Genomic DNA, 25,920 nt, shown 5'->3' with positions numbered 1-25,920 from the left:
TTACTCTAGATCAAGTGGCCCAACGGAGTAGAGAGTGAGGGTCTTTTTCCATCAGGTTTCAGTAGCCAAGCGGAGTGCGACCAAGTATACACTGCTCAGTACCGGGCGCCGCTTTTAATGTAATCGATGATTAAAAGTCGTATTGCATAGGACGGTGTTTTATAGTGTGTTCTCAGTTGGTTCCTGAATATTATTGGGGGAAATTACCCTGGATTTACGTTTGTATCTTGCATTGAAGAACCACAAAGGTGAGTTAAACAGTATGTATTTAAAATTTACTATATATTGTTTAAGATTTATCACATTTTTTTAAAAGATACCTTATAATATAGCATGTGGTAGAGATCGAGAGGGGGAGCAAGAGAGGGAATATAATGATAATAATAGTAGACATTGGTAAATTGCTTAATATTACGTTTCTAAGCGCTAAATTAATTTCCGTCATAGTACATTGTTTGATCTTTTCCCAGTGCTGAATTAATATTCAATATTATTTCCAGATTTCTAAAAACACCCATCACTTTATTTCATAACTCCCGTACACTTATATAAGTTTTCTGTGTCAGGCGTATTTATATCAACATAGTTTCATTTTCATCATCATTATCATCAACACTATCATCATCATCATTAACATCACCAGTTTTTATTTGTTTTTAAGTATCCTTTTTAGAAAGATGAAAAAAAAGAAAAAGGCAGAGACGGGAAATAATTGAGGGAGCAAGAGAGAGAGTGGGGGGAAGCGAGGAGGAGAGAGTGGAAGTGAGAGAGGATCACCAGTTTTTATTTGTTTTTAAGTATCCTTTTTAGAAAGATGAAAGAAAAGAAAAAGGCAGAGACGGGAAATAATTGAGGGAGCAAGAGAGAGTGGGGGGAAGCGAGGAGGAGAGAGTGGAAGCGAGAGAGCAAAAGAGAGAAAAAGAAGAGGAGGGAAGAGAAAGAAAGAGAGAGAGAGAGAGAGAGAGAGGGGGGGGGGGAGAGGGGGGGGGGGGGGAGGCTAAGAAAGGTTAGATAGAAGAGAGAAATGAAGAGAAAGTCGAACACACATTACATTTTCGTGTGTTTATAAAATGCATATAAAAAAAAGTGTACCCAACTTTGGTAGCTCCTAATTAAAAAGTCATAACCAATATGAATTTGGACTTGATTTCATGATAAAGAGTAACCCTTTTTCTGCCCAATGATACCCTATTCATAATATTTATGCCACTGGTGACTGAGCACCGGGGTCTTTAAAAAGTGTTGCCAAAGTCGCCTTGTTCCAAGTTTGGGCTTAAGGAACCAATGAGGGTCAGGCCAGGCATATTTGTGCTTCTTTGGTCTTTAATCTTTTTAAAAGTTAAATTAATATGTATCGTGCTTCAGAGCTTCATTGTTTAAAATGGTGCAATGTATCTAGGCTTTCACAGAGCCTTGTTTCTATCTTCAGGATAACCTTTAACTATTTGTAAAAGCCTATACTAACTTCTTGTGTCATGATATCTAAGTTTTGTCATCACTTGTCCACGGCGCCATTTCACACGCGTATTATGATGAGCATTCGGTGTTTATCTCGATTAGCGAATGAAACTCAAAGGTTAATACTAAACCCAAACGCCAAAAAGAACACATGATGATAAATATCCAAGAATATATTGACAGCAGACTTTCATGAAAAAAGATAACATCCCAAATAAATGTTATCCATTGTGTATCACTCAATGAGGAGGTAACCTTAAACAAGGGATGAAACTGAATTCAAGATTGTAATCATCATTTGCTTTTAATAAATATTTCCTAGAGTTTGATTTGATATTACCACCATTTTTTTAATCAACTCCCGAATAGTCGATGTAAATAAATGCGCAAATATTGTATTGGAACGATAGCACACACTTTTGACCCACATTCATTGCTTCAGTTCAAACTTGGTTCAAGAGGATTTTGAGAATAATTTTTGAAATGCCTGCTGTTCAGTCATCCTTAGCAGCATAATTATAAACATGGTATCAATTGACAGGGTATTAGTTCTTCCTTACAATAGAATATGATTCAAAGTCACAAAGGTTAAAGCTTTTTATTAGGAGCTACCAAAGTTGGGTAAACTTTTTGTTATACGTATTGTATAGGCCTAAACGTATATACAAATGAAATTGATTTCACGAGCAAACAAAAAAAAAAAAAAAAAACAAACAAACAAACAAGCAAAACACATCAAAAGGTTCACAAAATAGCATTAAATCAGTTACCGCGACATTAAACCTTTCTTCCCTCTTTACCTAGACAACCGAGGTTCACAAACCAGCAGAGCAGGGAGAATAACTCCCACCTCTCCCTTCAGTCATGGGTGTATTCGCTCAAGTAGGACTGCTTCTCTGGAAGAATGCTAAACTCAAGATCCGAAGCCCGGTAAGATTTTTCTCCATTTCTGTTAAATTTTAAAATGGTTGTGTTTTTCTTACACACATACACACACACACATCCCCTCCTCTCTTCTATGTCATTATATTCGAATGACATTATTGATTCGACTTGATATTTTATTAATATTACTAACTCCATAAATAATCCAGAAGCCTTTCTAGAAGATTTTTTTTTTTTTTTTTGGGGGGGGGGGGGGCCTTGAGTTGAGCCGCCATCCCCAAATCATCTAGTTTTGCTACTGAAATAATCTATACATTCAGCTGAAAAATGGATGATCAAGTAAGAAAACAAAAAAAACCTTAAGTCATGAAATAATGAAATGATTATACATGCATATTATGCATATTCATAAGACAAAATTGGGAGATGAAATAGAATTTTGGTGCATTTTATAGCACCACCGAGAAGTGTCTTTTACACTGCCACACTGTCATGAGTGACAGGAAAACATTTTATAGAGTGGCAACACATTTTTACTATGTTGAAACATTCATGTTGTGTTGATCTCCCTTAAAAAAAATAACATGGTTTTATTTCGTCCTGTCTTATACTCTATTATGATTTATAATCACAAGATCGACATATCGGAAATGCGCTAGGTCGTAAAAGAACCATAAATGAAGAACCATAAATGGTGGACTTTCGTTATAATTATTATCTCAGAAACCTTGCACGAAATGTCATTGGCGGCGATAGGGGTGGCAAGGGGGGGGGGGGGCGCTGTGAATTGAAAATGCATTCCCGATGAACATGACCAACATGATAAACTTTTTTTCCATACGTGTCAGCACTTTCCAAGACCTGTGTCCCCCACCCTATAAAAAAACCTTCTGAAGCCCCCTTCCCAGTAATATATTACTGTCCATGATTATAGAGATGGAGCAAAGTTAAAGATATAATACTGTACAGGTAAAAAGCCGTGCCTCAATCCTTATTCTTGTGCACAATTCAGATTCAATGTTCGAAGATTAAGGCAAAGATTTAAATCAATAAAGTTTGAATTTGAATTGAATTCGAATTTATTTGTTGATGGGTCGTCATGGGAGGGGGTTGCTTGGTATTCACTAGTCTTCCTATAATAATGGATGAGAAAATCTGGAAAGAGGCCATACCTTCACAAAATTATTTCCGCTTTACCCCCCCCCCCTTTTTTTTCCTCTCTCTCTCTCTCTCTCTCTCTCTCTCACACACTCTCCCCTCCGTTGATTTAATTCATACTTATGGTGCCTCATTTTTGAGCACTTTGAAATCATCATCCATAAAACCCTCACTTTTGACTTTCAATTCCACAGCTTCTGACGGTCACGACTCTTCTCTGGCCGATCGTGATCTTCGTCATAATCGCCGTCATACGAGACAAACTACCACCCGTACCCTCTAGAGAATGTAAGTATTTTAAAATCCAGTGGCGTATCCAACATAGGATGACGCCCCTCCCTGTTTGAAAGATCTTGAAAATACAATGAATAATTCCGTAGCTTATTACAACTAGTGAATAGGCGATAGGGTAAAGACTAGACCCATCCGTTTTTGTTGACCAGAGAAGAAGAAAATACCACTGCAGCAAGCATGGCCACCCATATACATTTTGCTACCATCCCTGTTTGTAAATGTGTGTGTGGAGGGGGGGGGGGGGGGGGAGTTCCACCCCATGGTGATCAAGAACTGGATATATACGCCACTGAACATAATAGAGTTTAATTGAAAGATATTGTGTCGTTTTAAACCTGTAATAGCCTAAGAAGTCGTTGTCTGAAAATTTCCAATGAGCACAAAACTTTTGATTGGATGAGGAGGGGTCATCATAATAGTATTCTGCGCTCATGTGTAATGGGTACAGGAAAAGGGGAGGTCATAGGAGTTGCTCAGGCTGGAAATGTGACACCTCTATACCTTTCCGGTCGACATACTTGATATCTTTAGAGCTTCACAGCATCAAGATGAGCCCTTAATTGCTATTACATTTTTTGCTCGTTGGAAATCTTTTTTGAACTTCTATCGGCAAATTTCGAATGTGGGAAAGCTTTTTTGTATCCCTTGTTGGTAATTTGAAAATCATACATCTTTACTTGGTGGCAGTGGTGCTTATAGCGACGGTGTGTGATCGTTCGGAGAGACACTAGGGCTGATTTGGACTGAATTATCAGTATTTTACAATGTTCTGAATACTTCGAACTTACTGTTTCATTGATAATAATAATAATAATGATTTAATGATTATGATGATGATAATGAGAACAAAAACAGCAACTTCAATAATCATAATTATAATAAAAATATTGATTATTATGATGATAATGATAATCAACATCATCGTCATCATCATAAGCATCATCATCATAATTATAGTAATAACATCGATTATTTAGGAGAGCTAAAAACAAAAAAGTACCATAGCGCTCACAAAATCACAAAACATATAGACTCATAAAATTATATACGTGCATCGCATTATATTACTGAGAGAAAATGTAGTATTATTAGCAATGTACAGGTAACAAAAGAACGCGCCTGTGCCAGGAGCCGGGTCTATTGTATGTGTGAGGATTCCCATTCAGAAGATAGGATACACCGCATCTATGCTGTCTGCGGTTATAAACTTTTGTTATTTAATTTGTAACGCATGACCCGGTGATTTTGGTTGAGGACAATTATGACTATTATATTTTCAATATCGCAGTGGGTTTTTCCACGCTGGTTTTACGTGACATTGGATCGGTTCACTAATTGTATACAAACGCTCTGAACAAAGTTCATATAGACGAATATAAAGATTGCCAGAGGCTTGTCTGACTTAGCAACAACTAATGCATGCAAGGTGGAGGCCATCCATTGAGATGCCGTTACCATAGGAGGTGAATCAAAAAGTTGGTAGCCTAGGCTTCGGGAGAGAAACATGCATACATTGAAATGCATTAGTAAACAGGTCTATTGCAAAAGCCAGTTCTTAAAGGAAACCTCACCCCAAGAAGTAACTTTACTTATTTTGATAGATCTATCATATTCTTGCCCATTAATCTACAAGATTCCCCTCCAAAGTATGAGAGAGGCCTAAAGCAAGAATAATGTACAGTTACTCAGCACGACGAGGCCATCACCAGTTTATTGATAACGTGACGTACTGTGTGAAGTCGTTTATCAAGTAAATGTATTCAAACTTATGGATGCTAACTTCCCAGGTGTGTGTGGTGATGAAGCATTTCATTCACCTGCTATTATCCTTTGTACAACGGTTGCCAGAACGCAAATTGCATAAATAAGTTGGTGCTCTTCTGGGTGAAGGTCTCTCAGAAATAGATTTGTCAACTGCTATGTTTTAGTATTTTTAAATGAATTGGCTACAATTCCTCCCCTATAATATATTATTCACCAAATATAATTTCTATCTTCTCAGCTATGATTTTTCCTCATTGAAAAGTAAAGGTTTTGTCATTGATTTAGAAAGTCTTTCCAACTGAAGCTTGGTGCATGATACATGTACAACTTTAACTGGTATCTGCGCCAATGTCATGTTAAAAGGCTTTCAGTGTCAATAGACAGGCTTACTAACATATTCAAATATATGGATGTGTCATTAATATTCATTTGCCACACTTGACCCAGGTGAGGTAAATGGGTACCTGGCAGGAATTAATTCCTTGAAATGCTAAAGGGCTGTAATGGCAGCTAGGCTAAAGCCGGGATAATAACTAATGTGCCTCGGGATAGAATTTCTGTATAGACGGCGCTATAGAAATGCCTATAATTCAGTATTATTATCATTAATGAATGAACTACAATACCTGGAATCCACTGTGCATACATTACTCGTTGCCATATGGGCATGCCTCGGGCAAGTTTTCAGGTTGTCAAGAACAACCTTTGTTGAAAAAAATTATGCATACAATTTGGAATATATTAATAAACCGGTCTGGTCCAAAGGATCTAGGTGCAGACTAACAATAGACCAGTTCACGGTTAGCACATTACTGCAATGACCCGGAATATCCACAGATCTTCAAAACATGAAGAGGTCCCACTTTGTACATTTTGAAATAATCACTCCTACAGCGATGGAGGTGCTACATAAATAGCCTTTGTTTCCCCTTTTCAAAGAATACTTCCACCTGTGTATCATGGAGTGCATAATTGAATAATGATTACATAACTTTCATGAGCACGTTTCCAGTATTTCGTCTCCGTGTATTTCACAATTTGTTCTGCAATGACCTTTATCTGCTCATGCGCAGACTGCAACCGTGAACTGGCTTATTACACGGGGAAGAGCTCTAATCAACAATAAGGGAGTTTACTGATACAATCTGCGCATGTGCAGATAAAGGTCATTTGTACTAAAATGGTAAAACCCACAGAGATGAATACTGGATATGCGCTCATGAAAGTTATGTAACCTTATTCATTTATGCACCAACGGTACATTCTATGATACGCAGGTGGAAGTATTCTTTTCAAGAGGGCAAACAAAAGGTATTCATGAAGCACATCTTTGGCAGTTATTATTCCAAGATGCTCAAAGTGGAACTTCTCCATGTGTAAAAGATCTGTGGATATTTGGGGTCATTTGTACCATGTGCTATCTGTAAACTCCCTTATTGTGGTTATAACGATTATGATAATCCACATTACTTTGAAATATATTATCATGATTATTATGAGGTGTAGGGATTAAGAAGCGATTTAAGAAGCGATTTATGTATTTATTTATTTATCTATTTAATTCTGCATGGTTCAACAGTTTACATACTATGAGCATGACCATCACGGTATACTAGTAAACACTAGATTACGACCATTATACATTTGTAATTGTAAATAATAAGGAAGCACACAGAAGGATGACAATATACAAGCTTAATGCTTGAGAGATTGCCACACATTATCATCTAACGACATATTTTTAAAGTGGTAGATTGAACCATGGACCTATTACGGATGGACATTCAACGTGATTCTTTCTTTGATCCAATGATAGTCACCGCCTTCTGATTATGTGCATCTTAATGAGAACATTCAGTTGTTTTAACAATAACGACTGCGTAAGCATTTTCAGTCATTGACAAAAGAGCAGTTTCCCTCTCTTGGGTTTCGTTTGGATGGTGTGCTCTGTAAGAGTGTGTCTTAAATAAAAACATACCCAATTGGAAGCAGCAAAGTTGAAAAGCAGACAATTTTGGTGATATGAAATATATTATTACTGATTTGCAAACTTTCGCACATACCCATGACCTTATAAAACAATTAGAAAGCCATGATCTTTATAAGCCTTGTGCGTTGTAACTCTGGAATATTTTGAGGAAATTGGAGGAAACGGATTTTAAATCACAACCATTCCAAATATAACCTCTATCTGGAAACATCAACATGTTTTTCAAAATAAAATACAGTACACGGAACAACAATTTCCGATTATAAACCAGAACTGCACATCGATTTTCCATGATTTAAGCGAGTTATTATCATCTGCGCATGTATGTTAACATGTGTAAAATCACTATCTTGATTCTGTCCCAGCTTTTTGGCGGTGACCATCATGAGATCAAAGTGAAGAGACATGTACAGATTGTCATTGTGACGACATTGACGGAGACAATCACAATGAATTCGTTAAGAAAACGATGAATGTCCATCCTTAATAAGTCCATGATTGAACTTATAGATTTAACATCGGGATGAACGGAAGTACCAAGGCTATTATGAATATCAATTGATTTAAACGAGGAAACTTCTTTTGTTTTCACACAAATTGTATTTCTTTATTCCAAACGTACAGGTAATGTTGGGAGTATAATTTTGTACCCTAACTACTCATTATTCTTTTTTTAGATTTCATTTAACAACACAACAATTTGATTATGAATGGAATCTATTGTTTCTGCCATAGTATCATGATTGATATCATTATTAGTATTTTTCAATCTATTTGTTTACCCCTTGTGGGATGGATAACCCCTCATCAGAACGAGTGCTGTTTTCCATAGGGGCCCAATGATTTCACAATAGGGACTTTTAGATTTGCGTGGACAGATACGTGTGACGTCCATCCAAGGCAGTGCATTAAAAGGACGTCGATCGTAGCAATCCCCAATGTCTTCATGCGAATCTAAAAGTCCCTATTGCTCTGAATATTGATGTATGCATATAATTAAATATTCAAGATCATTATTTCAAGAAAATCATTCAATGAAATATAACCCTTTATCTTTACAATGTGAAAACCTTAGTCTGATAACTTTTTAATCATTAACAAACAAAAGTATCAGATGCGGTTTTTTGCTTACAACTTTTACGAATATAATTGCAATTCATGCTCGCCAATTAAAATGATGAGGATTTCGAAAACATTCTTTCTATATTTTGCTCCTTTCCCTTGCTCTTCTGGAATACCATGTACATGTTCTTCTTATAGCAATGACAATGCACAAATACAATAATCGCGTAAATATGAAACGCGAAGTCTAAGAACATCAAACATACCTTTTGTCGATGCTCCTTTAGACCTTGGCTAGTGTTTGTTCAACTAATATTTGACTTCTACTTTTCAGAATTTGGTATTGTTCTTTTTCTTAAGAATATTTCCCGTGCATACTTTCTTGAATAAAAAACTACTTCTGTACAAGGCTGTGACAGCCAGCACAAATAGTAAGCATGGTTAATACATTCCTTCTTAACGATCTATGATATTCTAAAATGCCCATTAAAAACAGGATTTCGAAGGCCTGACATACATAATCATCATAACTATATGCGAATTCAATTTTACGTGTATTGGTTGTTCATTTTGATAGCGTTATGTAGCATTTATAAGGTCTTTAAAAACAAAATTCAAAGTTGATTATTACAGTATCACGTCCACAGTATACATCTCTCCACCCAGCTTAGAATGGGTACGCGTTAGGATACGACAGTCATAGTGGTTTGTTTTGCAATGTGAGGGTGTGGCGCGGCGCCTTCCAGGAATACTCCCCAGGGAGTGGAGAAAGTGCACACGCTGTTTGTGGATTTGCAAGCTTGAATCCGGGATTATGATATATCTGTAAAGCGCTAACCCTGAGACATCGTATATTTACACGGTTGTCCATAAAGTTAGATTTTGTTTTTTCCTTTCGGATGATAAATCTCCAAATAGTTTTAAAAGGTAAAAAAATAAATGAATAAGTGCCTTTAACCTCACTTAAGAAATCCAGCCATCTGATTGGTCGAAATTGCATTCATAAACTTTAACAATTCCTGTAAAATTCCCGGTAAAATTCCAAACCCATGTAATAGTTCAAAAAAATAGTTCTAAAATCCCAGTTACCATGGTTACCGGGAAAAAAGTTCCAAAAATTAGTTCGAAAATCCCAGTTACCATGGTTACCGGGAAAATAGTTCAGTCTTGGTGAAATACCCATAGGTTTACATGTTAAAAAAATGGTTTGAGCGATCGAGGATACCATACGTGTGCGAAGAATTGGTCGGTATTTTCATACAAGACAAGACAATTCCAAACAAGACAAAAATGGCTGAAGAAACTCTCCCAAGATTTCAACTTTTCAAATGCAAGACTCGCTGACAGCAAGAACAACAAAAAGGGTACGTGAAATTATCCATAAACATGTTCGTTAAGTTGCTGAAAATGCTTTTGACGAGTACCAGCATAGACGTAGACGAAAATATTAGTCTAGGGTGTGTGATCGCGCACCCGATGCTGTGTGCTAAAATTCTTCCCATAGAGATTGCACGCAATGCAGTCTCCGTGCATTGCGCGACCATGCAAAGAAAGTCAAGTTTTTTTTTTTCAATTCGAGATTCAAACCTTTATCTGTTGTGATCCTGAAGGTGATACTCAATAAGTGAGGTGTCATATGAAAGCGCAGGTTTTTTCCATAGTCCCCACAGGGCCGGCCCACCCCCAAAATTGTAAAAATATCTTGCTTAGACTAGAATCTATATCTAGTCTATACTCTCAAAGATACACTCATAAAAAACAACCGTGCAGATAAACTAGAGAAAGGCCAAGGTGGTGTCATAAGTTTACTTTTTTTTTTGGCATATAAAAGTATTAATGACTGCTTTAATATTCAAGAAATAGTTGTTTTTATACGCTCTCGGGAAGGTTACAATTGGGCTATTGCCCTCGGCACGCCTCGGGCAATAGTACAATTGTAACCTTCCCTTGAGCGTATAAAAACAACTATTTCTCTCAAAGCAGTCATTAATACTATACTAGGCCATTTTATTTGTCTGTTCTTCCTCTTTTTGCTATTTTTGTTAAGGGGGAGGGGAGGGCGGGGGTCAGGGGTCAGGGTCGGGGCGTGACCAGTGCCGCCGGATCCGGCGCTGTGCATATTCAACCTTTATACACATTTTCTTTTACAATGTGACCGCAAGACCAGGGATATGGCACGTACAACTTGTTACAATAACAAATGTTTTAATTTCTTTGACAACTTTGCTCTCAGCCAATCAAATGCCCAGCATATAAGTAGCTTGGAAAAGTTATTTGAACTTGTTATTGATGACAAGTTTTTTTTATTTAAAAAAAAAAAAAAAACAGGACCCTGGAGGCCTTTGATCAACTTATCCTTGGGCAGATTAATAGTCGCGCTCATCTTAAAAAAAAAAAAAAAAAAAAAAAAAAAAAAAAATCGTATGGGAATGTTCAAACTTTAATATATCTCACACAAACAACTCAAAGTTTGTTCACCTTTTTAAAAAGTTCCTGCGGTTATCTTTCATCCTCACGACATTGAACAGCCTTTTTTTCCCTTCCCCATTACATCAAATAAAGGAACCCCATTGTTCAGCTTTTCTGAGAAAAAATGTTGCTTTATCAAAAGAAAAACGTCATTATCCTTGGCATCATGGATCTCTAGCTGAGAATGTTGTTTCCGCACCCACGTTTCAACAGACCGTGAACATGATGGATAACAAATAAAGAATGATTTTTCTTTTCTTCTGTTTGTATCAGCCTAAGATAAAGCTGTTTTAAAGTAAGCATTTGTATGAACTTTATCTACTTTTACGACCCGAAAGAAGAGCAATGCGAACCAGGGCCCCAAGAAATGACACAATGGCCATGATGATAACCGTTCCAGAAATGCTTTCGGACAACAAATGATAATTAAAATCACTGTTAACAATGTAGTTGATTTGATTCGTCTCAGCATCACGTGCATCTTCATGATCTGCTTGAAGATTCTATTTAAACCGGATAAAAAAGAATCGGAGCGGAAGAAACAAAGAAAAAGAAGAAAATGGGAGGAAAAAACGAAAGAATGAAGAAGGGAAAATGAATCGCCTGCAAAACATACTACCCTGGGACTATTGCTCCATAATGAATTAACGCCATCTACCCCCCCCCCCCCCATAAACTTGGGGTGGAAAATTTTGTTTGTGTATGTATGTGTGTGTGTGGGGGGGGGAGGGGTCAATATCCCTGTTGCGCAGGAGATATCATTCGCCTGACGTCAGCAGATATTAGGGATTTTTAGATTTGCACGTCGACATAGAGGACTGCTACATGTGACGTCCTTCTTAGGCACTGGCAGTGCCTTAAAAGGACATCACAGTGCCTTAAAAGAACGTGACACGTAGCTGTCCAGTATGTCGACGTGCAAATCTAAAAGTCCCTATTGGTGCGCCTTGTGGGAGTGAAAATAGCGTTATTTATCCAGAGTTATAAAGCCACATCAGTAATGAAATTGCTCGTTCTGCGGGCCACGCAATTGTTATTTATACCCAGCTATTGCCGGGTGTCCATTCACCCCTGGGTGGAGGGTGGTAAATGTGGATTAATGCCTTTCCAAAAGACATGAGAGCCGGACTAGGATTCGAACCCTCAACCATTGGATTGAGAGTCAAGTGAAGGAACCTCTTTACCACGACACCTCCACCTTATTCTACATAATAGGGACTTTTCTTTATAGTGGACTGCTACGTGCAAATCGAAAAGTCCCTTATTACAGTGAATGTAAAATGAACAATGTCGACTATGGTTCGAATCAATTGGCGTATACATGCGTTTATTATGATGATCGATTAGCGTATGTGATTAACGCAATCGAAATGACGCCCCGCGCGCAACAGGCATAGGGGTAGTTTACCGAGAAGAAATTATAAAAGGGGGTAGAAGTTCCTGGGTCCTGTGTTATAAAGAGTTGCGATTGATTTGAATCAATCACAACTTATAATTAATCGCAACTGTGCGATAGGAGTTGCGATGACAGGGGCGGATCTAGCTTTTTGCTCAGGGGGGGGGGTTTGACCAATAATGACGATGCGGAGCATCGTCCACGAGCCGCGAAGCGGCGAGCCGATTTTCGGGGGGTGTTTATTTGAACCCCGTAAGTGATGTTTTCTTGGCATCTATTAACACAATGGAGACCATAAAAAGCAGTGCATGATAACGTCTTTTTAAATCAAGTAACAGTTAAATACACAGTTATATCCAGAGTTATCGTGTGTTTGGTTAAGTTACCAGATGAGTTGAATATCTTCTCACAATATTTGCACTTGAAAGGGTTTCTCTCCAGCGTGCGTTCTTTTTTCTTTTTTTTTTTTTTTTTTTTTTTCTTTATTTTTTCCTTTTTATTTTATTTTTTTTTTTAATGTGGGGATTTTGGGGATGAGAATCGGCAACGCTGGCCTAGCTTGTCACTTAATTCGGCGGTGGCCCGTGTCCTCAAAAAAGCTGATGGGGGGAGGGGGGGGGCAAGGGACTCTGTGACATTTGTTCGCCCAACCCCCCCCCCCCCCCCCCCCCAAAAAGAAATAATAATAATAATAATAATAATATAATAATAATAATAATAATAATAATAATAATAATAATAAATGAAATAAATACATAGAAATAGAATAAAATAAAATTACAAGTTTAAAAAAAAAGATAAGATTTAAAAAAATGGTCCCCGGATTTTTTTTTTTTTTTTTTTTGGGGGGGGGGGGGGGGGGTTGCAACCCCCCCAAACCCCCCCCCCCCCTCTAGATCCGCTTCTGGATGAATTTCTAAGACGGGGCCCTGGAATCGTGTTTCACCTTATGAACAGTATAGCATGGACTACATTGTATGGAAGTTGTGTTGAATTCATTACATTAATATTAATCACTGGTGGTCCTTTTTAATCAATAACAATTGATTTGAACTATGTATCGTGTCTGTTACGCCTTGCTTTCGTAAATCCATGTACTGTCCTGGCTATAATCTGCTATTTCGTGTTATTCGTATGCGATCTATTTTGTTCCACTGTCTATATTGATTATCAAATCTAACATGACTTTTTGTAAGTATTCTTTGGCCCGTAAAATTTAAGCCCACGGCTGGGTTTAAGCGTTTATCAATCTGCTGCTATATGCAATTGAGTGCATCTTTTCTCTTTCTTCAAAACTAAAATGATATTTTCTCTTTTAAACTTTATCTGAAAACGTGTACGTTTATAAACCCGCTGTGCTGTCTGGTTCCTAATCTTTTTACTAGATACACATTCACAAAAAAGTTAACAATATCTTCTAACTCTCTTTTACAAACAATTTGTTTCGTCATTAAAGATAAGCTTCAGTTCTGGTAACTAATGATCGAAAATAAATTCTCACATAGTCCAACAAAACTTACACTGAATATTCAAGATTAAAAACGAAATCCTATTTTCAATCTTGTATTGAAGATATCTTAATCCAATATCAGGGGTTAAACGAAATATTATAATAATTATGGTGTTTTTACATCTTTGAATTTTCAAGATTGAGTGCATACACTTTGTTTCTCCTAGAAGTGTTCTGTATGTATCTACAGCCTACTAGCATATAGGCCATGTATAAGCATTGTGATATGAGAAGGCATTATGGGGTCAAATAGATTCTTATCATATATTTCTCTATCCATATAATATATACACTTTTATTACTTGACGTATTGAGCGGTAGGACACATAATTCAGCTTCAAGCCTAAGGTTTAGATTACCCGTATTAGCAATCAAGTCATTGATACATCTGAGACCTTTTTCATACCAAGATCTATAAGAGAAAAAACTGTTTTATGACCAATTTGAATAGAGCTTTCTCTCCAAAAGCTAACCAATCCTTTCCTACTTCTGGACTCAGCAAAGATAAGTCAGCAAGGACTTCTTTCCAAAAATGGAGTAGCAACTTCATTAGATAGAGCGGGAAAAAAATATGCATCACCGAGGCATTTTACAAAGGTTTAGTGAACGCCTGCATCAAATGATTCATATTGAAAACCATTCTTCGGATCCATGCATGTAAGCTCTAATTATTTACAAAAGCACTTAACATTTGGAATGTTTAGCCCCTCTTCTTCAAATGTGACCACAATTTGTTTTTCGACTGATTTTATCTGATAATCTGGCATTCTTCCACATGAAATTTACAGAACCTTGTCCTTTATGTCTTTCGTTAACTTTGCTAGAAGGACCTGGGATTAACATGAACAAGTTATCGAACTGTGGCAATAATAACGATTGGGCAACCGTAACTCTTCCGAAAACCTTACTACTCCGTCTGATCCAAAAAATCATTTGGTGTTTCACTTTGTCAAAGATTCTATCATAATAACAATCGGGAATTTTAGAGATGACAATATGAAAATCTGTACTTAGGTAAAAAAAAATTTTTTTAAAAACTCACCATGCACAAAATTAACCTGTATCTCGTACGTCTAATTCCATATCTTGGTTATGTTTTGATGCAGACCTGTTTAGACTTGCTCTGTAGAAGAACATTTTCAAAATACGTTTAGTATACAGATATATCTAGGAATGCGCCATGTAAAAATGAACCACAAAGTTGGCTCATGATGCAGCGAATAATCACTTTCGATACACCTGGCACACCCAAATCAAATAATCAACTCAATTAGAAAGTGCATAATAAGTTACACCAGGCGCGTACGCAGGGGGTGGTTTTGGGGTTAAACCCCCCCCCCTCGAGTTTTTTTTGTGTATGTTTTTCTATGCTATTTTGGAAACCCTCCCCTTTTGATTTAATTTTTTTTTTTTTTTTAAATAAATAAAATATATAAATTGCCAATAGGTGACCTTTAAAAGGTGACCTTACCCCCCCCCCCAACTGGACAAAATGTCAAATTTTCAAATTTCGAGACCCCCCCCCCCCCAAAAAAAAAAAGTGTCCCCCCCCCCCCGCTTATTCAGCGGCTGGCTGAGTCACGTGCAATCACGTGCTTTGTCAATAGAGCTTGAAGTTGCCATTAATAATAAAAGAATCAAACTGCCCGTGAGGACCTTTGTTCATTTTGTATAGCCCTTTTCTGACGTTGACTTTTCGATTATCCCATTCTTCATAACTTGGCCACATGACCTATTTAACTCTTTCTCCTTTCATGCCCGTGTCGAGAATGGAGAATCCCGCCGAATAACTAGAATGTTTAATTTGACCTAGAATCGCTTATGATTGTATCTCACCGAAACAGGCTCTAGTACGTTCAATTCTTTCGTTTTCATTTACAGAAGTGCGTACACCAAGTTTAACTACAAAGTAACTTATTATCATGAACAAATGAGAAGAAAAAACTCAAATTACTATTTTGTTAGGTTTGACGGTTTATTTATTTTTACCCGACTGCCATTAAAGAAAGCTCATTTACAGAAGTGCTTACACCAAGTTTAACTACAAAATAACAAATTATCATGAAAAAACAACGACAACAACAAACTTAAATCACTGTTTTGTTAGGTTTGATAGTTTATTTTACCCGACTGCTAAGAAAGCTTGTATATATGCTCGTAAGTAAGCAGCCAGACGACCGACATGTTGATTATGCGACTCTCCGGAAAGTTTTTGCGATCATGGCATAATTTTTTTTTTAAGGGCTATGATTGTCTGGGATTATTGTCCCCGGGATAATTACCCGGGAATGACTCTCACTTGTCACACCGCCAAAGCAAAGCCATTCATAATGTGGAAAGAGATGGATTCTTATAGCTATTCGGGGTAATGCTATTTTGTCTGATCTGTTGCATGTCTGTTGTGGGTGTTCTCGCCGTGACATGGTACAAGGTGGTACGTTATCTATTGTATATCTATTGGAGTATTGCTTACTCCCTAACTCAGTCCAGAGAGAGAGAAAGAGGGAGTGAGAGAGAGAGAGAGAGAGAGAGAGAAGGGGGAGGGGAGAGAGAGAGAGAGAGAGAGAGAGAGAGAGAGAGAGAGAGAAGCGAGATAAGAGAGAGATAGAAAGATAGAGAGTTGAGAAAGAGAGAAAGAGAAAGAGAATGGAAAAAACTAGTTTTTACCTGTTCTCACGCTGTCGGAGTCAACTGCAATCTTTTAGAACGATTATATAAACCCAATGGTCTGTAATCATGCAATTCATTTCAATTCAATTCACGATAAAAGGACTATTGAACAGTAGTCTAATAACACACATCAATAAGAAAAAGGCTCTTTTCATCAGGTATTCAAAGAGGAGTAACAGCATAACTATGGGGTGTACGTGCGAAGAAAATAATTAGTCATTGCCCAACGTGTTTCACAAAGTGGTCTTGTGCACTATCTTGTCTAGTAGTCTCTCAACTTCTTAAGACAGCATGATGTACAACTGTTGGAGCCATTTTCAATCACGGACCTTTAAATGCATCTTTGGTCCAACAATGTAAAACGCTTTCAATTCGTTCGTTCGTTCGTTCGTACGAAGAATATCAAGGAGTACATCATCTAAATAGGAAGAAGAAGAGGAAGATGAAAGAGAAGAAGAAAACAAATGATGAAGATGAAGAAGAAGAAGAAGAAGAAGAAGACGAAGAAGAAGAACAAGAAGAAGAAGAAGAAGAAGAAGAAGAAGAAGAAGAAGAAGAAGAAGAAGAAGAAGAAAAAGAAGACTGAAGAAGAAGAAGAAGAAGAAGAAGAAGAAGAAGAAGAAGAAGAAGAAGAAGGAGAAGAGGACGATGAAAAAGAAGAAGAAACAAATGATGAAGAACAAGAAGAAGAAGAGGAAGAAGAAGAAGAAGAAGAAAAGAAGAAGAACAACAACAACAACAAAAAAGATGATGAAGAAGAAAAAGTAGAGGAAGATTAAATTAAAAGACCCACAATCAGACATATATAGCTAATTTTGGGTCAATTATTTGAGGGCTCATGATGCTGTCCTTCGACGGTGCGAGCGCAATTTTACTGAAAACAAACATTTGTGAGAATGTGGAAACAAACTTGTTGAGCTCAAACAAAGAGTTTTGTGGACCTTGAACCAAGTTTGACAAAGAGATGTAATTCATCATGATAATGTATGTGTTTATTCTGCGAAAGCACCGTCTACAAATAAAGCACGATCCAGGTATTGTCGCTTTCATTCCCAACTCCCAAGGATATCATAACGAGTCGTTTGCCCGACACCTTTTGTACTTGAAGTGCAAAAATAACGATGTAATAATTGTGATTGCCTAAATTTATTTGAAGTCTGACATGATTGGGTAACGTTAAATGGCAATCACTCAGTTTCGACTATTATCACCAACAAATAATAGGTAGATTTATATTATAAACTTTCATTATAAAACTTCGATATGCTGTCGTTTCTGCTCCCGTTTGACACGATTAAAAAAAGTATTGGTAACTTAAAGGTACACGAGTAGTACACTCTAAAAACAATTAGGCAAAAAATTGCACACATTTTACCCAACATGAGGGCAATTATGTGTCCGACCAACTATTGGGTAAATTAAAGATTTTGCATGGTTTACTCAGTGTTGGATAAAAAGAAAATACCCAACTTTTAACAGACAAAAGTATACCCAATCACACATTCATTAAATTCTCACCAAAATGACTGTGTAGCGTATTAGGCACTAATTAGGCAAATAAGTTGGATAAAATCTACCCAACTTATTTTGAACATTTGATTGCGAAATACATGTAGTAAATGGTTGGGAGAAAATAACCCAATTGTTGGACATAAATGGCCAACTTTAATTTGCCCAATAACATTACCCAATTATTTTATCGGTAACTCTATGGTTGTTAGAAGAAACAAAAACAATTATTGGACAACAATTGCCCAAGTCGATTTGCAAAGTAACACCTACCGAACCAATTTTTTACTTTTCATTAGGTAACTTCATATAGTAAATGGTTGGGAGAAAATAATCAAATTATTGGACAAAATTCGCCCAACTTTCGTTTACAGTGTCTACGAGTAATTTCTTTACTGCTATTAACTAAATTGCAATGCATTATGATTGAAATTAAAACAGAATGTATTCGTGTTATTGGTTATTATTCAAATGGAAATGTAAAGAAGATGGGTACAGTTTTTGTTCGCCATACTAATTTTTCCCCCTCCCTTCTTCTACAGGTCATTTCAAGCCACACGCCCTACCCAGTGTGGGCACAGTGGACTTCCTGCAGTCAATGATGTGTGATCTAGAAACAAAATGTGCGAGCGCTGATGAAGTACCGAAGTCAAATGAACCGCCGACATACGGAGCAAGGTAAGATGGTGATGAGATGATTATGATGATGGTGGTGGTGATGATGATGGTGGTGGTGGTGGTGGTGGTGGTGGTGGTGGTGGTGGAAGTGATGATGATGTCGATTGTGATGGTGATAATGGCCGGTGAAGAAGGTGGTGATGACGGTGATGATGATGGTGATGATGATGATGGGGGTGATTACAATGATAGAGATGATGATGATGATGCTAATGATGGTGATGATGGTGGTGGTGGTGGTGGAAGTGATGATGATGGTGGTGGTGGAAGTAATGATGATGTCGATTGTGATGGTGATGAGGGTGAAGAAAGTGATGATGGTGAAGAAGGCGATGATGACGGTGATGATGATGATGATGATGATGATGATAATGATAATGATAGTAATAATAATGATTCTGTGATTGTTACTACTACCTAACACAAGCAACGATGTGAGTTCTACAGAGAAAAATGCCCAAGTACTGATTGTTAAGCTAGTCAAACGAGCCATTAACTTGCGGAGAATGGTAAGATAATAAGAATGGTGTGGTAACCATGGAGATCTGTTCTTGTCCCCGTTGCATAAACAGATGCGATTGATTCAAATCGATCGAAATTCTTTATAAGACAGAGCGCTGCTATATCTGTTCATATTTAATATTGTTAGCTGAGAGCCAGAATGCTGTATGGGAGAGTATACGAGTCAACAACACCTTTTTGGCTCGTAGTAGATGGCATGAAAGAGATTAAAAGTACCTACAGAATTGTTAGTAGACAGATCGATAAAAACACTGTCATTTAGACTTCGAAGAATTTCGTACATAAATTATGGTCATGCATATTTTGAGTTCACGCATGTTTAATTATTTTCCTTCCTCCCTCCTTCTCTATTTCGTTCCTTTCTTTTTTGTGGACCTCTAGGAAAAACACAGCCATTAAATTAATGGCTCTAAATAGAGCGTTCCATCCGTATTCTTTTGAGGTTTTTGTCATATGTATGTTTATATGTTTTTTATAAGGAAAATAAAACCTAACCAAACCAAACCAAATCAATCCACGTACCAAGGATCGAGAATAAAAAACGTGCTTAAGGTACAGAAGTAGTATATATATATTGAATATGTATATATATATATATATATATATATATATATATATATATATATATATACATATATATGGAAACTTCTCTAACAATGTATAATGCAGTTGGAGGGCACCGTGCCCCACCGGGCAGAGCTGAGGATTGAAATGGGTGATACAAAGGTTGCAACATTTTTATTGAGTATCCGATGGTATAACTCTATTATCAAATAAAGATTTACTTTACTTGTATTAAAGAGAACTGTTGCTGAGCTAGCGCCATGAGCGTCCCTGGATAGTGTGAGAGGTATATAGGTTACAATAATACATGTGCTGACGCTGTCTGAAATATTGTCCACTCTCTGAATCTGAAATATCAACATACGTGTATTTTTCTTTCTCTCTCTTTGTAGTATCGGTGCGTTGCTCGACGACGTGGAGCCTTTGTTTTCAGAGGAGTCGTCTATTGTCGACGATCTGGAGTCACTCTCCGAGACCCTTGGCCCGTTGATTAATCTCACACAAGCATTGGAGGAAACATTCAACAAGATCAGCGGTAATGATTCATTTTAATCACTCCTCTGTATAGTAATCTGGGGAGTGTTTCACAAAGACTAAGATCACTTTTAAGTTGGACTTAACTATGACAGGCTGTTCATGCAACTGTTTTCTCTCACCATTTACTGACATTGGTCTCTCAAGGGACGTACAAAACATGGTTACAAATATATAGAATTAACATTTTTTGATTATTCACTATCGAAGACAAAAACATTATCATAGCGGTGAGAGCAACCAGTGGCATAAATGGCCTGCCATAGTTAAGTCGAACTTAAAGTCGATCTTAGACTTTGTGAAACACCCCCTGGAGTTATACAGCGCTATGCCTATACTAAATGCCGTCTCTAAGCAAATATTATTACCCCCATCATCGGAATAATTATGTGCACCATCTCCACTCCTAATTTCTCTACTTGTCGCTATTTGTTACAGTTTGCACGATATTCTAGAGGTGTAGCTTTTAAAAAGATTGTTTCTGAAAAACTACTGGTTTTTCCAAAACTGTGTAGAATGATTATCCATTATGATGATCCACAGGTGGTACACAGTCCAACCCCATCCCCCAAAACAAAAATGTATACGCAGTTGAGGGGGAAATTGTTGTATATACAGAGGGTATGCCAATTAGTTATCGAGGAGAGGGGGGAGGGGTGGGACGCGTCATTTGTGCCCCTTTAATCTGTAATTATCTACGTGTGCAAAGCATTTGTGGATTGATCGGTTATTTCAACTAATTTCAGATGGAGAAACTGACCACGTAAGTAAAAATGAAAGAAACATATATTAGACTGGAAAGTTGTAAATGTACCGAAAATCTGAATGCAATAAGAAGCCACAGCTGAATTCATTTCCTTTCAACATTCCTTTTTATCATAGAACAAAACTTTGGTCTTGGGGATTTCTTTACGAATCGTACCAAGTTGAAAGAAGATTTATACAAGACCTTTGAAGGTGCAGAGGCTGACTTGATCGAGGCGATGCTGGGAGCAAGAATCAACGTCCTGGAGGTAAACATGAGGGGAATTGGCCTTTCCTTCTCTTTCTCTCCCATTTCTTCCTCTACCATTATTTGTCCTGCCCCCTCCCTCGCCGAAACCATCTATCTCCATCTCTTTCTCACTATCCACTTCTCTCTCTTAATCCTCGATCCCCTCTCTAGCCCCTCGTTTCGTCGGCCAAATTGTTGTACAAAAATTGATATCATATTCTTAAGCCAACATAATCACACACCCCCCTCTCTCTCCCCTCCCTCAATTTGCCCCCCCCCCCGTTTATAGATCCTTGCTCCTTTCCCCACCTCTCTATCCTACACTCTTCTCTTGAAATCCCTTCGCATTTCCCTCTCCGTATCTCTGTCCCTCCCCCTCTCCCACTTGCTATTGCTTTGTGTCCAAGAAAGATTTTTATTTGAAGAAATTACTTAGGAACTGATAATTGTTTGGTATGTTAATTAAATCAGTCGGAATTCGTTGGAAACTAATACGCTGGCAAAGTAAATTGACGGTAAATGCTTGTAAAAAACATATTATGTCATCAAAGACTGTTTTCCCAAAAGAATGTGTATATGTTAAGACCGATGTAAGCAAACCCATCTGTATGGGCCAAAGTAAAGTCTACTCAATTTTACAGATGGAACACTTTTAACTTCTTTTGTTTGACTCAAATGATGTCGCATTGGTAACTACATGTAAAATGAACATTAATGTGTAAATGCAGGGATTATGAAATAATATTAAGCTTTTATATAGCGCTTAATACAAATGTCTATAAGCGCTTTACAAATATGATGTTACCCTGGTCATTGGATTCAGTGCTTGCCCACACACACTGTGTGCACCATCTCCACTCCCTGGGGAGCATTTCAGCCAGGTGTTACTTGACGCTCAAAAACTGTTTGACCCGAACAATGAAACTTATAATATTATTTTTTATTAAATCATTTATTGCCAGCTTCTTGATGTGATCGGTTACTCCGACTCAAGCAGCTTGGTGTGTAACGCCACAGCCCTGCAGACCTATGTCATCTTCCCTCCAAACACAAACGTTGACAATATCGCCAGTGCTCTCTGCAATCTGAAGAGAAAAGATATCGAGAACATCATCAATATCATCCTGCAAGAACTCGATGTACATTACATTGCTGATGAGGTAAACTTTTACTAAAGTTGTCGGATGCTCGGAAAAATGTTGAATTCATTATATTAAAACATCGAAGGAAGCCTTAACTTTGAATGGATTCAAATCAATTGTCAACAACTTTATACTGAATATTTACTAATTTGATTGAATCTCTATACCTTGTCTGTTGTTCACCTCTTTGACTCTACATATAAATGCATATTTTTTCTTGTGCGGTAACTGTATTTGTATATTTCCTCTGTGCATAGTGTACATATACATTATGATCATTTTTTCCTTTCATTTTCATAGCCAAAACATGTAATGTTTACGACAATACTTTTTGAATAGTCAGGGGGTCTAGATATTTTAAGCGAACTATAAGCTTCTCAAATCCCCCTCCACATTTCCCCATTACTCTCTTGTTCTAGTTCTCAATCAGTTCATTATTATCAGGCTGTAGCTTTTCTCATATCACTGTAAATATCTGTTACAAACTTAAATAATTCGTTTGAATATTAATAAATAAAAATGAATAAATCCTACATATAAAAATAGTTTATAGTTACCTTATATTATACGAGAACTATACAATGTGTATTTTTTTATACTCAAGTTGCTTAATTAACTGAAGACTTGAAAAAAGGGAGTATTACCGAGAGGAGAGATCCAATCGAGGGTAATTGAGTTCGTCTATCCCCTCCGAGGCTCTCTACCTACAACTGCACCTATGAGACGATCAAGCTTTCATTGACCGGCTTCTCAACTATGGGCGAGAAAAGAAAGAATAGGTCAAGAAAAGAGAAAGTTGAAAGAATCTATTTGGAAGAAAAGAATAATCGCCACGGAGAGATTTGTGCTATCGACTCCCCCCCCCCCAACAAAAAGGGGGGGGGGGGGTACCCGCCTAATGGGCCGCCCTATCGGGTCACTTTATTTTTTCCAAAAATAAATTCTAAAAAATTGGGAATGATTTGTGTTGGAAATGGCCCATTTATAATTTATATAGTTCTTCGCCTGAAACATATATTATATTCTTCAGAATAATACCTCACCCATAACCTCTTTTTAAAAATTTAAGTTCAACATTATATGAATCATTTCGTTTACCGGTATTCTTCCATTAAAAGTGGTCCGAACCTTGTACACCCCCTCCCCTTCTACGGATTCAAAACACTATCGCCCCCCCCCCCCCCGGGAATCAGTCACGCGTGACAGGCGCACGCTGGGTTCTGGTAAATCAGGGCTTGTAATAAACTAACAAGCCCTGGGTAAATCTCATCTCGATCTCAGCTCTAATTCAACCAATCATTATATTATGTAACAGGTGACAGCGTTTCTTCGTGCATTGGATCCCTACGGACTGGACAACTTCACCCGGGATGTGCTGGAGATCAGAAACCAGTTGGAAAACATCACAGGTCTGGGAGACTTCGTGGATGTTCTGCCCCAAGTCTTACAACTTACCGGGCTGGTCCCCGATATACAGAGATTCTTGGAGGCGATACAAGAAGTCAATATTGAGGAGACTCTCTATGTGTACGTATTCCTCCCCGAACTCATACCCAGAGGTTCCCCGTGTGTAGCCGTCGGTAATTCCCATCTCCATCCATGCCCACCCGAGCTGTATAGTATGCTGTTACACCTGTGTGCGTTCATGTGATATGCGCTCTTGCTGTCAATACCATAGCTACTTTTGGAGAGATAGTTCTTCACCGGAAGTTGTTCTTTTCCTGTCAGGCATTTCATGAGCTCCATAAGGCCTACACAAAAAGCTTGTTGTATTAATTGCCCTTTGCGACCGACCCAAAAATCTTATTTAAAAAACAAGAAAGTTTTTAGAGAAAAAAAATATTGAAGCATTCACAACTTAAAAATATCAGCCCAATTAAAGAGGGAGGAAAAAAGAAGAAAAAAAAGGTAAAAAAAAGAAAAGAAGGATTTCTGAACGACTGTATTTAGGCCTATTCTTGCTAATAGAGATTGCATGTGGAAAGGAACTATTTGGACCCTTAATGATTTAACCTACTATGACCCGTCTCACATATGTGCATTTGTCACAACTATCTCTCTGAGTACGCTATGGTCAATACCACTGGATCTATGTGATATCAAGTGGTTGAGTAGATGGTGATTGGTGTAGCTTACAGTGATCTTTGCCGACTATATGTATATATAGCATGATTATGGTTGGCATATACTGTAAACTTACAGCAGTAGGCCTACTGTACAAGCATGCTAAATGGGAGATGGTTGAAGTCGAGTGGCAACTGTTGAAAAATATGGAAAATGTGTCTATATAAATATATATATATATATATATTTAAACCAATAGTATATTTGACAAAAATAAGAACAAAGTTATCAATATTTTTACTATCTCTGGTCAGGTTATGAAAATTCTGTAATTCAAATTCAGCTCAATTCATCTCTTTCGTGATCATATTTATAAAAAATCCCACCAGGTTACGAAGAATTATTGCTAGTATCGATTGGGAAGGCTCTCCACCATGGTGGTCAGATGTCCAGGATATCTTATTCCGCATCACCGACATCGTTTCATCCGCCTTTGATATGATTCTTGATAACCAATGTAAGTTAACAGCTAGTACACAGGTATTTTAATTATGCAGAACTAAATTGTTATAGTATAGCAGATGATGACAATTTCTTGAAGTTCAGTTTGTCTTACATTCCTAAAAAGTAATATATATTTGTATTCCTTGAAGAAAAAAAAAAAAAAAAAAAAAAAATCAGGTTTTTCTCTCTTTCTCTATAATCTTATTACCACATGTCATCTCGAAATTGGGTGGGTGGGGGGGGGGGGGGAGTGTATTTTCTTTCATTACTTTTGTCCATACTTCCTCTTCTGTTGAGTCTTTTAAGAAGAACCAAATCCCAGTCAATTTCAAACCTGTCTTAGTGGCCACCTGTCTATAGTAGTCGCCTATATCATTCTCTCTAGGAAGAATTGTGTGTTGTAGTACCTGTCTAGAAAGGCCACCTGTCTACAAATGCCTGTTTTCCTGTTTCCCTTAAGTGGCCTCTATAGACAGGTTTGACTAGCTCAGTTTTTAGTTAGTTTGTCTCTTTATTATTATTTTTTAAAATCTAAAACATATTGTGCAACGTTTTAGAGTTTCCACTATATACAATGCAAGTGTATGTATGTTCATATGTACAGATGAAGATGTGACCTTTAAGGATATCTTCAGTGATGGGAAGGTGATAGAAAATGTCCTGAAGGTGTTCAACGTGAGCAGGGATTCTCTCGCAGGACTTCTTAACAGTACCATCAACTACGACACAGTAAGAATCTGTATTCAGCTGTAA

General features: G+C 37.4%; 1 protein-coding gene across 1 annotated transcript; it reads left to right on the top strand.

Moving 5' to 3' along the window:
- LOC100889997 (retinal-specific phospholipid-transporting ATPase ABCA4) lies at positions 1 to 25,920 on the top strand. The gene is made up of 10 exons (XM_030983566.1): positions 1 to 248; positions 2,263 to 2,388; positions 3,696 to 3,789; positions 18,708 to 18,843; positions 20,322 to 20,464; positions 21,346 to 21,476; positions 22,420 to 22,617; positions 23,915 to 24,126; positions 25,053 to 25,180; positions 25,772 to 25,920. Exons 2-10 carry the CDS (start codon positions 2,323 to 2,325, stop codon positions 25,918 to 25,920), a joined length of 1,257 nt encoding a protein of 418 aa, XP_030839426.1. The 5' UTR covers positions 1 to 248; positions 2,263 to 2,322.

This window comes from Strongylocentrotus purpuratus, unplaced genomic scaffold (genome assembly GCF_000002235.5).
Source record: "Strongylocentrotus purpuratus isolate Spur 01 unplaced genomic scaffold, Spur_5.0 spur5_scaffold_13, whole genome shotgun sequence".
Lineage (NCBI taxonomy): Eukaryota > Metazoa > Echinodermata > Echinoidea > Camarodonta > Strongylocentrotidae > Strongylocentrotus > Strongylocentrotus purpuratus.
The sequence above is the reverse complement of the archived record's forward strand: the minus strand, read 5'-3'. Positions and strand labels throughout refer to the sequence as shown.